Here is a 13,622-nt window from a genome sequence, read left to right on the forward strand (position 1 = left end):
TAATGCCACTTAATTAGAGTGGCATACAAAACTTTCCTTTTAACTCCATCCCTCCTCTTTCCTTTGTACTACACAAAGGGAAATTTGTGTATATTGTTGTACAAATTATATCTATATATTGTACACCCAACAACACGCTTATAATTACTGCTTTATGCAGTTTCTTTAAACTTGTCTGTTAATTTCCTTCTGCTGTTTGTATAGAAAAGAGTTAACAGAGCCTCACTGCTTATCCTTGGAATGAACTGCTTATCATTGGCTGGCATCTGAGAACTTGGATTTCAGGAGAGTTCCCACCTGCCTAACTGATAAGAATGGGTTATTGTGCCTAAGCTGCTTATACAAACAATATAGTTTATGCTGAACACTTGCTTTTCATCTGGGAATCTGGAATTTTTTAATGTGTCTAGTTAGTCTGACATTTAGGCTTTCTCAGGGTCAGTTTCTGTTGATTGCTTTTTCTCTGTGTATGAACTAATATCTTTGTATGTCTCATTTTTTTCTTGAAAACTGGACATTTAAAATATTATAATGGGCCACCTCTGGAAATCAGATTCTTCTCCCTCCCCAGTGGTTTTTTGTTTGGTTGGTTGTTTGTTTTTTGGCTGTGCCACACAGCATGCCGAATCTTAGTTCCCTGACCAGGGATTAAACCTATGCCCCCTGCATTGGGAACATGGAGTCTTAACCACTGGACCACCAGGGAAGTTCGCTCCTCAGTGTTTTTTGTTTATTGTTCTTATTTGTTTGTTTAGTGACATTTCAGAACTCACTTTTTAAAGTCTGTATTCTTTGTCATATGTGGTCACTGAAGACTGCTCTTAGTTTAGCTGTCATCTAATGATTAGACACAGATTTCCTTAGATACTTGGAACAGATAAGTCTTGAAGTCTTTTTTGAGTGGTTTTCTGTGTGTGTTGGGGGTGGCCTTCAACATTCTCCCAGGCATTTACAACTCCACCTTATCCTTTACTTACTGCTACACAGAGCCTCAGAGTTAGCCAGAGGTGAAAGCCGAGGGCCTTCTTAGGCCTTTCTTGAGTAAGCAACAGCCTTGGGCATTTGTGTACCTTCTAGAGTCCCAGGAGTCTGTTGGAGCTTTTCAGAGTTCCCTGTTGACATCTCATTTCTCAGCTTTTCTAAAAAAGTTTTTTCTTAACCTATTGTTTGCTCAACCATTTTCCCTTTCCTCAGACAGTTGACATATGTTGTCCCTGATTGATTTCAGCAAACACTCCCAAGTTCTTTGCAATGGAAAAGCTTTGAGTCAGGTTAAATAAAGGCAGCCTTTCAAATGGGGTCTATCAGCCAACCATTAGATAGGCCACATAATGACAGTTTTTTTGGAATCAGACTTTGAAGGCCTTCCAGTTCCATTCTGCGCTTTCCAGTTGCTGCCAGTCTGCTCATTTTCATGGTGACTGTGGGCTGTTGGTTTAGATTGCTACTTTGGAGCTAGGAGTAAGGGGCAGGAAGATAGGAATAGGGAAGGTCAGAATGCCACAAGGTTCTCTCTTTTTACTATGACTCCTAAATGCTGCCCAGATTGCTGCAAACTTTGGGTTAATTCCTTTTTGTTGATTGTGATAGTATTTTCTTTCATGGAGATTTGTAGACCTTTACTATTTTGTTGATGTCTCTAAATATGACATTTGCCACTCAGTCTTTATATCTGCCATTGCCCTGTGGGAACTTCAGTTTTTTTTGGTTTTTTTGATATTTATTTAATTATTTTTGGCTGTGTCAGGTCTTAGTTGTGGTGCGCGAGCTTCTCTGTAGTTGTGATGCATGGGCTCCAGAGCACGTGTGCTCAGTAGTTGTGGCATGCCAGCTTAGTTGCCCCACTGCATGTGGGATCCTAGTTCCCCTACCAGGGATCAAACCCGCGTCCCCTGCATTGGAAGGCAGATTCTTATCCACTGGATCAACAGGGAAGTCCCAGAACTTGAGTTTATTAGATTATCTCTTAAGTTTTTTGACTCTCAAAAATTGTTTTGTTTTGTTTTGCTTTAGCTTAGATAGATAGGAACCTGAAAAATACTGAGGTAAATTTAATTTAAAATAATAATAATTTTCAGTTCCTTCTCAATAATTGAATATCTGGAAAAAAGAAAGCACTTCTCCCCAGCAAAATGTGTAAAGTAATAATATTGTACATTCACATTAGTGTTATTTATACTGACTTTTCTCTTTTTGTGGCTACCTCTTCTCTTCCTTCGTCTTATTAACGTGTTCATCTTTTTACCTTCTTAGGCAATAGAGAATGCTGATGAGAGAACCATTTCCCTAATTTTCACATAGTCAAGCTGATTGCCATGATGGGTGAGTTCCAACTAAAAGCATTTCTCATCTATAATTAAAGGATAAAATGGGAGGGAAAACTTTTTCTCTGTGTGTATGATAAGCTTTTTATGAAGAAATTTTATGATTAAGTAGATCTATGTAATATTTTACATTTATTTACTTAATAGATTTTCAATTAAAGCACTTTTGTGTTGCCTTTTACAGTTTTGGGATAACCAGTTTATGCAGGACGTAGTCTGGACACATTCAAAATAAACTGTTAGGATGGATTGTGATTTTCTTAGAACCTGGTGGCCAGAGAGAATACTTGGTAAAGAAACCTGATTTTAAAGATTGAATAAATGCTGAAGAATGAATTGTTATAATTACTCAACAGTGTAATAATATAGATAGGCTAAAGAAAATAGCTGCATAAAAATAATAAATCATAAAACTTTATAAAAGAATAGAGCAGTAAATCATTGGTGCTTGAAGAGGATATGTTTTACAACTCTTGTGAATTTCCTGTGGTGTCATAATGTTAATGGAAAGAGAGGCTAAAGTATGGGAATGGATTGTGGGTGTTCAGTTTATATATCATTTTGTTTTCTTCTTTACTCTCTTTTCTTTCTTTTCTTTTCTTCTCTTTTCTCCTTGGGATTGAGCGTTCCAATGTGAGGCAGGGATTGGACAGTGAAACACTAGAAAGAAATGGAGCAACTGGCCTGTCCTATCTTAAATGGGGAAAAATGGACTGGGTAGTTGGAAGCTAAGGTTTTAAACTTAGACCAGTATCTTATAATGGTATCTTAATGCTGACATGTATTTGCCAATGTTTGTCTTTGTCACACTTTTCCTACCACTTGCTTAACAAATGTATCAATATTAGTCACTCGGATTTCCCTGGTTGGTGCAGTGGTTAAGAATCTGTCTGCTGGGGCTTCCCTGGTAGCGCAGTGGTTAAGAATCCACCTGCCAATGCAGGGGACACGGGTTCAAGCCCTGGGCTGGGAAGATCCCACATGCTGCAGAGCAACTAAGCCCGTGCGCCACAACTACTGAGCCTGCACTCTAGAGCCCACAAGCCACAACTACTGAAGCCCATGCGTTCTAGGCCCGGTGCTCTGCAACAAGAGAAGCCACTGCAATGAGAAGTCTGTGCCCCACAACGGAGAGTAGCTCCCGCTTGCTGCAACTAGAGAAAGCCTGTGTGCAGCAATGAAGACCCAATGCAGCCAAAAATAAATAAATAAATAAATAAAAATATATTAGTCACTCATATATGTATATACATGGCATTTAGGCCAAGGAACTTTAATTTGTCCGTGTTCTTTAGTGGAAGGGCTAGCACACTTTCAGTGTGTCTACTCGTGGTAAGTGTGTAAAACAATCCTCCACTTTCCTACTTTCTAAATTTCTCTTCTACTGTCGCTTTTATTTATTTATTTATTTACTTACTTACTTACTTATTTATTGATTGATTTAAATTTTAAAATTTTTGGCTGCGTTGGGTCTTCATTGCTGCATGCAGGCTTTCTCTAGTTGCGGCAAGTGGGGGCTACTCTTCGTTGTGGTGCGCAGGCTTCTCATTGCGGTGGCTTCTCATTGCGGTGGCTTCTCTTGTTGTGGAGCATGGGCTCTAGGCGCGTGGGCTCAGTAGTTGTGACTCGCCGGCTGTAGAGCGCAGGCTCAGTAGTTGTGGCACACGGGCTTAGTTGCTCCGCGGCATGTGGGATCTTCCTGGACCAGGGCTCGAACCCGTGTCCCTTGCATTGGCAGGCAGATTCTTAACCACTGTGCCACCAGGGAAGCCCTACTTTCTCCTTTTTTAACCATGAGTGCAGTGCCATCATGTGGTCCAAATTCTCCACTTTTGTCACCTTCGCCTCCAGTTCCAAATTGGATATCCTTTTACTGAATTCATACCAACTTTTCATTTTTGTTGCTCTCACTTGCAGTCTGAACTTTATATTAAATTGATTTATACCATACTTCTCAAATGATACTTATAGTATGCAAAGAACATTCATTGCTTAAAAACATGTACAAAGCTAATCACAAGAAACTGAATATTTAAAAGTGTGTCACAGATAATTGAATGTTTGATTGAAGATTTTCTCCTGTAGTTTTAAAGTAAAATAAGAATATAAGATATCAAATTAAACATTTCTGATAAATTTTTTATTTGAAATTATTTCCCAAGTATTTTCCGGTTTTCTGCTCAACTCACTGTCCTTTTAACGTGTGTCAGAAATACACTGCTTCTCCTGTGTGACTGTTGGTCAGGCTCTGGGATCCTTCAAGCATCCTCTCTGCCATTTGGATCAACTCATGATCCTATGACGTTTATAACCTGTCTAATTTTCCTAGTACCTGTAACCACCATAGAGATTCTTAATAGAGTAAAACAGTCTAGGAATAGTTAGAACAGTGCTTGTAGTGTATGTCCACCACTTTGCTTGATCCTTTGGGGATTTGTTAGCTTACATCTTATCAAAAGTAAGTTATCTACTGGGTACTAATTTACCATCTGATTCTCCTTCATTCCAGAAAAAGAAGGAATTCAATTAAGTAACCCTTCAGTTGTTTGTCATCTCCCTAAGAAGTTACTTTTATTCAGATGGCTCTCTTTACTTTTTTACATGTACTATAGAAAACAGTATTCATTTTTTTAAACAAGGAAGTTAGTATATGTAAATGTGATAAGAGATTTAAGCCAAAGCCTTCCCAGGCATTTATTTATTTTGGTGTTATAATATTAAACATGTAATATTAAACATTAAATATTGTGAAAATGCCTAAATTCAAGTGTTTAATGAAGAAAATAAAACATAGATATGTTTAAGAGTTTTCCTTTCCCCAGTATAGAATTAAGGGTCTTACTTTTCTTAAGAAGGTTACATCAGATAATTTTATTCCAGTTCAGATCATTTTCAACTTATTCTTTTCCTAAGGGACGATTTATTTTTATCAATAAATGATATAATCTGGCTTGGGCCCATATACAGTACACATGTTTTGATTACATTATACCCATCTGGCTCAGTTACTGTTTGGCTAAGCTAATATTATGTAGAAATTTTATTTTACAAAGAATACTTTGTGAAGGATTAACATTTTCTCCAGACCTGGAATTTATTAACAAAACCTTTGGAGCCATTATTTTAATTTTAATATGCAAGGTTTTTCACTGTAGAACAGAATATATTGAGTGTTACAAAAAATTAACATGTTAGAGAAGTCAGCTGTTTGTGTGTTTGAAAGACTGATGAAGCCATTGACTTGCCTCATTCTTTTTAATGATCTCCCTTTACAGGATAAAGCATGTTTTAATTACTACCGCTCTGGAACATAAATTATTCTTCACCAAAATGGTTACATTTTAAAATGTAAGCTGTAAAGTCCCTCAGTTCCTTTATTTACCAGTTGTTGATTATCATTAGTAAAGTTGATTTACTAGTGAAAATCAATTAAATTGTCTCTGAAGTTTTCCAGAGATCATATAATTGACATTACTAGGAGGCTCATGCTTATAGTCTTAAAAAGAAATCTTTGATGTGTTTGGAAGAGATTAAAAGTTCATGGTTCATGATCCTTTCATTCAGTTTTATGGATTCATTACTTTTTTCTTTTAAGTTGTTAGTGCTGAGACCATTAAATAGTTTGTTAAATGTAGTCTTGTTGAACGTTATGGTGAAGAAGTTAAAAAAAAAACACTTCCAAGTATTAGTAGGTCTTCATCCACTGATAAAGCATTTCTTTGTTTCTAACTTGAAGTATTGATGAAAGAGAAAAACTCTAAAAGGCGTTCCATACTTTGAACATAAATGTTAAATAATGATGGTATTTATAGAAAGTTGTTTATTTTTTCCCCACTTGTTTTAATTAAGATTTTAGATGTCTTGTTGATGTTTTGTTTAGGAGTCATAGAAAAGAATTTGTCATAACAGGGCTGTTTTGACCCATATGCTAGGATGTTACATCATTAGAAGCATCAGAATGACTTTACTTGCCTTATAAATGTCTCGTGTGAACACCTATGCAAGTAAGATGCAAGTGCTTGAGTCTAGTGCAGTTTTAATGTTACTTGTTTTCAGTTTTTAAATGACTAAATTTTTATTTCACCAAAATAGCAGGAATGTAGGCATTGAAAATGTTCTAGATGCACTTTTGCATTAAATTAATGTATTTTTGCATTAAATTTTACTATAAATTTTTGTATTGGTGTCTATGATAAATACATATTGAAATTACAATTCTGTGTATATGTTATTTTAAAAATACCTAGATGATCAGCAAGCTTTGAACTCAATCATGCAAGATTTGGCTGTTCTTCATAAGGCCAGTCGACCAGCATTATCTTTACAGGAAACCAGAAAAGCAAAATCCTTATCACCAAAAAAGCAGGTATTTGTCTCAATAATATTTTAATAAATATATATCGTTATTCTATGAATTACTTTCTTTGAATATCCTAATCTTATAGAGGGCTTGTTTAAAGTGATTAGCTTTTACACTTTCGAATCAAGTGTTTTGTTATTTGTCATACATTTTTCCATAGGGTGTCTGTTTTGTTTTGTTTTTTTAAATGGTAGTTTCATTTAATGTGGTAACTTCTGTCTAGAGTTGATACTTCAACCAGTTCTTAAGGCACGTAACACAAGCAAATGGTTTTTATTTAAAATAGTCTATTATTCTGTATATTTACAGATGAAGACCATTTTGATTCTTTTTTTAATTAATTTTTATTGGAGTATAATATAAAATTTGTTTGGGATGTCTAACATAAAAAGTGGAAATACAGTATTCTATATTTCCCTCTAACAGAATTAACAAATGTCGCAGACCCATGATGCCATCACTGATAGATCTTGGTGCTCTTTCCTGTTGAGCCCAGATTCAGCAACCTAATTCTCAGCTCAGCTCTTTGGTAGACACTATCAATTGATTGGAGTTGACACTGAAAATGAAACCTCCTTCCCCCTCTGCTCTATTTTAAATGAGTGACTAAGAAAAAAAAAAGTGATTTAGAAATTCTGGAAATTTTATCTGATCTCTGAAATGATTTATTATTTCATTACAGAATGATGTCCGAGTCAAATTTGAACACAGAGGAGAAAAAAGGTAAGGAAGGAAACATTATATGTCGGTTTATTGATATAATCAAATGCATGTCCTAGTAAAGACCGTTAGAGGTTGCTTTTAGATTTTAATGAAGGTTCTTGGCTTACAAATTGAGAATGGAATAGTCCTTGGTAACTGTAATGTGTACTTGGACTTAAGATAGAACCTGTCAAAATTCAGGCTAAACATCAGAAATGATTAATGTTTTTACTTTGCAGTACTAGGAAATAAATAAGGTCATTGCATAATGCAGTTTTAAATATTACCATTTTTAAAAATTTTTACTCAGTGGAAATTAAATGTATTTCTCCTTATTATAATTGTATCATCCCTTCAGATACTATATAGAATTTAGGTGCGTGGACTTAAATTCACAATTTTGATTATTCTCAAGAGACTTTAATCATATGACCTGTATTTAATTAACAACATTGAGAAAAGTGAGTTGGAATGGTGACTACAAATTACTTAGTGGAGGTGGAAGCCTAGCCTTCAACTGGGTATCTGTATCTCAGTGGAATGGTGGAAGTCGTAGTAGTGGTGGTTGACAACAGAATTGCTAAACAAGACCTAATAGGAGTTAGAGAAGATGGGATTTTACTTCTATTATTAGTGTCTCATTAAATTAATTTATTGAAAGATCTATCCATTTTAAGAAATTTTAAAAGGCTCATAAATCATACAACCTGAAGATGTAAAAATGTTTTACACGGAGATGGTTAAAAAAAAGAGGGGGGGACATACCAGATATACCATACATGTATTGTCCAATCTACTTTTTTCCTATTTACAATTCTTTATGGATATTTTCTCAATTTTTTTTATTCATTGAGCACTATTTATTGAGTACTTACTATATGCTAGGCTATGAAGGGAATAAAGTAAGTGAAATAGACATGATCCCTCCTGTTAAAAAACCTACGGTCTAGTAGAGTAGTCTCCAAGCTTAGGTGCATGGTCCCCAGGGGCAACACAAGTCAATCCTTTGTGAAATACAAAGAAAATTCTAGAATTTAAAAATTTTAACTCTTTAAAGATATTTATCTGGGGGAGATATGCTTACACGATATATATATGTGCTCAGAAATGTTGAGTTGATAAGGGTATAGGAATCAAAATTTGGATCCCTGGAGAACAGCTTTATTCTTTTTAACAGTTTTGATGCATTTCATTGTATGGATGTCACATAGTTAGGTTTAATCACTTTCCTCAATGAACATTTTACATTGCTGTTTTATGTTCATGTAACACTTGCAGCACAAATTATAAAGTGCAAAACATTTAGAGAATTTCCTTTTTATAATTTTTATTAAGATAGAACAAACTTCAGAGTTCTTAAACTTTGTGTTGAAATATTGGTGCATTTGATCAAAAATGTGCCATTGTAGTGTTTAAGTGAATGTTTACATTTTAACTTAATTTTATATTTCTCTATCCAAGTTGCAAGTAAGTTGTTTAACTATGCCTAAGAAAATAAAATATATAAAAATTCTGTCTATATAGAATCCTTCAGTTTCCCAGACCAGTTAAACTGGAAGATCTGAGGTCTAAAGCTAAAATTGCCTTTGGACAGTCTATGGACCTACATTATACCAATAATGAGGTAAACATGTACAGTTTAACTTTCAATAGTTCTTATTTTGGAAAACAGTGTGTTTATTTAAGAGATTGTTTTAGGATGGTTGTGCTTTTATTTGGGGCTTGATAAGGATATGGTATTTTAGAGAGGAATAAGATAAGTAAATTTTAACTTATTAAAATGAGTTTTTTCATTGTGGAAGATACTGAAAGGTGCTACTGTGCAAATAATTGAGAATCTATTAAAAGAGGAAATATATGCATTACTTAGAGGTTTGCTACTTATTTGTGTTTTATTTTTACTCTTTGTTCTTTATTGATGAACTCTCTTTTCTTTTCATACTGTATACTTGTCTACAGCAACAGAGCTTTAGTAGTTGGACAGTTTAGTTAAAGCTTAAAGGATTACTTTCATGTTTGTAAGGACGTGATTAGATCATCATGTTTATATTGGGGGTCAGTACGTGTAATCTTAAGGGCTCACTGTGACATGCAGGATCTCTGTGTTCTGGGGAATCCATTTGCAACCTTCTGTAAAATTTGGATTGCAAATCTCTGAGATTTCTTTCAAGTCCTATGATCTCAGATCAAGATCTTGAGATTTAAAAAATTTTAGGGACAATTTAGTTAATTGGTTAATTTGGTTTTTTCCCTGTCGAAAAATACTGTTGAACTTGCCAGGCATGATGGCTATGATTTATGAATTACAGCTCCTCATGGAGTTTATAGACTTGTGGTCGAAGCAGACAGTTAATAATTGAATTGTTTAAATAGATGAAGTTCTTTGAAGGAAATGCGTTAAGTGTTATGATAAAGACAAGGGCAGTAGGTGTCCTATTTAGGTAGTACTAAGGAAGAGCTGAGTGAGGTGGTAATATTTAATTGTTGAGATCTGAAATATGAAAAGCCAACCCTGCAGAGAGTTTGAGGGGAACAACATTCCTGACAGAGCAGCTTGAGAACAGAGCACACGCAGATCCTAAGATGGAAAAGACTTGTGTGTCAGGAATAGAAAAAGTGTCAGTGGGAATAGAGTGACAGTGGAAAGCTCGGTAAAAATTAATTTGAGAAAATGTGAACGTACTTTGCAAATGTTAGAGCACTGTGCTAATAAACATATTTGAAACACTAGATTTTCAAATGAATTATTATTTTAAAGCAAAAGAACATGCTAATGTAGCTTGTCTCAAGAAACCACTTATAACTGAAAGTGGAAAATATTTTGATAAAGTAAAAATCCATATCCAAATAATATTTCTGAACAAAGTGGTGAGTGTTATACTGTGGTAATACCTTAAAGTTTTATTTTTCAAATACTTTTTTGGGTTTTCAGTTAGCCATGAACACCTCTTGTTGCCTGGCCCTCTCGTGATACTTATTTCTGTTTGTGCTGGCCTGGTTTCCATCTGCCAGCCCCTGAGACTCTGAGGGCTTTTCAGAGGTATGGCTATAGGGTGTAAGCTGAAGTACATATGGCGGTGGGGAATTGGGATTGGCGATATGAGGCTCAAGGATGTGGTGGGAGGTGGGGATGGGTGGGCCCCGCTTACCCACGGTGGTAACTAGCTGGATCGGATACCCTTTATGGGGCTCCTTCTCTTCCCTGTCTTCCCCATTCCCCAATCCGTGTTTCCTAGTATCTTTTATAAACATACTTGAGTCTTTATCTCATGTTATGATTCTAAGGAACCCAGTTATATCTTTGTTTTGGTTTTGTTTGGTCTAAAATTGTATCATGGAAAACTTTCAAATACCAAGATACATTGACTACAATATTGTCTTGATCTGTGAGCTTAGTAGTTCTGTCAAGAAAAATGAAGTTAGTTTGACATGATTTGTTCATATTGTACCTGTCTGAGCTCCTAAAATTGCTGTTTGTTTTCTGAGTTCTCCCAATTTGTTTATAGGCATACCTTGGAGATACTGCAGGTTCAGTTCCAGACCACTACAATAAAGTGACTATTGCAATACAACTAGTCACATGAATTGTTTGGTTTCCCAGTGCATATAAAAGTTATGCTTACATTATAATATAGTCTCTTAAATGTGCAGTAGCATTATGTCTAAAAAAAATCTTACTTAAAAATACTTTTATTGCTAAAAAATTCTAACCATCATCTTAGCCTTCAGCAAACTGTAATCTGTTTGTAATAGTAACATCAAAGGTCACTGGTCATAGATCACCATAACAATTATAATAATAGTGAAAAAGTTTGAAATATTTGGAAGAATTACCAAAATGTGACACAGAGACATAAGGGGAGTAAATGCTGTTGGAGAAATGGTGCCAGTAGACTTGCAGCAGGGGTGCCACAGACCTTCAATTTGTAAAAAACACAGTATCTGTGAAGTGCAGTAAAGTGAAGCACGCTAAAACAAGGAGTGCCTGCATATAATTTTTTCTAGGGTTTTCGTGAGGATTGACATCAAGCTAATTGATCTGTAGTTTTAGGAACCCTCTCCCGTTGTCTAAAAATTGGAAAATGTCTCCATTTCCGTTTCTTTTTCTCATGCTTTCTAAAGGATTTCTGAGAGTGGTTTTGCCAGTATGCTGGGTAGCCTCTTGGCAGAAATGTGGTGGAGGAGGCATTGGGGGAACATTACATTGTTTAAAATTGTCTTGCAACTCTGAGTTTCTGTGAGAATCTGTGATTCTGTGAGTTAACCATGTCCTGATTCACATCATGACAAGCCCAGGGCATGTCCTTGGACACTGGGGGCACCAGGGAAAGACTTAACAAGGGGTATTAGTTTCGTGGACTTGTAGACAAGCTAAAAACTCATTTAGACTGCTTGCTTTTCCAGTTCTATAAATATTTTTTCTCGTGTAATATAAAATCCTCTGTTCTCAAAGACTTTAAACTTCTGGTTTGCCAGAATTGAAACAAGCAAATTTAAGCTGGGATTGGTTGGATCTGTGAGTTAGGCTACTCTTTATCTAATAAAGTGTCGGGTGTGTGTGTATTGTCACAGGAGATAAATGGGGGTGTGCAGGCAAAAGTAAGTGGGTTTTCTAAGACCTTTCCCATTTTAGATAGGTAGAGGAGGACAAGCCTTTCTATGGGCAGTTTTCATGTTTCACTATGTAAAGTTAGGAAGATAATTAACTTATTTCAAATTTAGGTTCTATTTTAACGGGGTTTTGGACTTAATTTTTAGTTTCCTTTCCAGAAATGATTTTTATTAACATACAACTGGATTTATCAGTAATAAGCCAGAGACAAATAGATTTTATGAATGAGGCCAAAATGAATTCACCAAGCAGGGAAATATTGGGTGACTTATTTAGTATAATTTAGGTAGGGTGGAACTTGTTCGTGACTCTTAGTCCTTGTTTTAAAATTTGTAATAAGTGATCTCAGTACATATAAGGGATTACATCAGTGATACAGACAGTAGTCCAGGGTGCCACTCCAGGTACTCCAGAATGTCCAGATTTCACTTTTGTAAGCTAAAGAAGAGCGGAATCATTTATGTTCATACTTTGTTACTGTGATTTAAATTAGTGTCTTTTGCTTCCAAAGCAGCAGTATCTTGGAGAAGTAAACAATCCAATTATAAATAATGTGTAGTTAAAGTAAACATTCAGGTTTCCCCCTAACTGAAAAGTTGGCAGAACAATCCTCTTCATTGCTTTAAAATGTTTTCTAGTGCTTAAAATATAATTTAAAAACTATTAAAGATGGGGACAAGGTGTACCAATATGGTTCATGATTGATAGGAAAATGAAAGGAATTTAATTAAGTAGATCAGACTTGTTCTATGATACCAGTTAATATTCTTTTTTTATTAGAAAAAAATTCTCACAGAGGAAAAAAGGCCTGATAGTAGCTAAATTGTGACAGTATAAAACTAGCTATATAAAGCAGAAACTAATAAAAAAAATGTTAAAAAAAACTAGCTATATGAACAGAAATTGGGAATATAATTTCAAGTACAGAGTAAGTAAATGTAAGCAGATTGTATGATGTAATTCACATTAGTTCTGCTTTGTATTTGTGTCTGGCAGCCTTTCTTAAAACAAGGAATAGTTTTCATAAAGAAATCTATGGAGAATGAGTGCACACCATGTCAGCTAGTGGGTTTGGGTGCAGATGAAGCTTTTACCCTATGATATTTATTAAACAATATTTACCAAGTATTTGGTTTTTGATGTGCTCTGTGTTCATTGCTGGCTTAGGGGGAGTCCTTAGCCGCAAGGTATTTGTACTGTAGAGGACCCTTAACTAACTAGGCCTTTATGTTTGATTGGCTTATATACTGTGTTAGTTAGTGCCGGCTCACAAGTATGGAATATGTTCACTTGTTTTTATCCTGTCCTTTCAATGAAACGGAATGTACTTTGAAGATTATTGACAAAGTCATCTTAAACTACTAAGTTTACATTTTTTAAAAAAGAAGTATTTTGTTTAGTAGTATGAATCATGCTTTTTCCTCACAGGCTGTTCAGGTGCTTTTGTCCCTTAAAACATCTGATCCATGAGAGAGGACTAATGAAAGCAGATTTCAACATTCAGGGGTTACTGTAGGATGGCTCACCCATTTAGCTTACTTGTTTTAGACTGTAGTGGTCAAGTCAGAGATTAAGAGCGCCAGGTAGGCTGTAGATTGCAGGTACATTACTGGTGGCACCCCTC

At 35.3% G+C, this 13,622-nt stretch overlaps 1 protein-coding gene across 1 annotated transcript in view; it reads left to right on the plus strand.

The window, feature by feature from the left end:
• MAP3K2 (mitogen-activated protein kinase kinase kinase 2) overlaps window positions 1-13,622 on the plus strand; it is a 90,337-nt gene that overhangs the window by 46,346 nt on the left and 30,369 nt on the right. The window contains exons 2-5 of the mRNA XM_060106081.1: window positions 2,254-2,322; window positions 6,572-6,690; window positions 7,367-7,407; window positions 8,911-9,010. Coding sequence (XP_059962064.1) covers window positions 2,316-2,322; window positions 6,572-6,690; window positions 7,367-7,407; window positions 8,911-9,010 — 267 coding nt within the window. The 5' untranslated portion in view covers window positions 2,254-2,315. The remainder of the gene's footprint in view (window positions 1-2,253; window positions 2,323-6,571; window positions 6,691-7,366; window positions 7,408-8,910; window positions 9,011-13,622) is intronic.

This window comes from Mesoplodon densirostris, chromosome 8 (assembly GCF_025265405.1).
Source record: "Mesoplodon densirostris isolate mMesDen1 chromosome 8, mMesDen1 primary haplotype, whole genome shotgun sequence".
Lineage (NCBI taxonomy): Eukaryota > Metazoa > Chordata > Mammalia > Artiodactyla > Ziphiidae > Mesoplodon > Mesoplodon densirostris.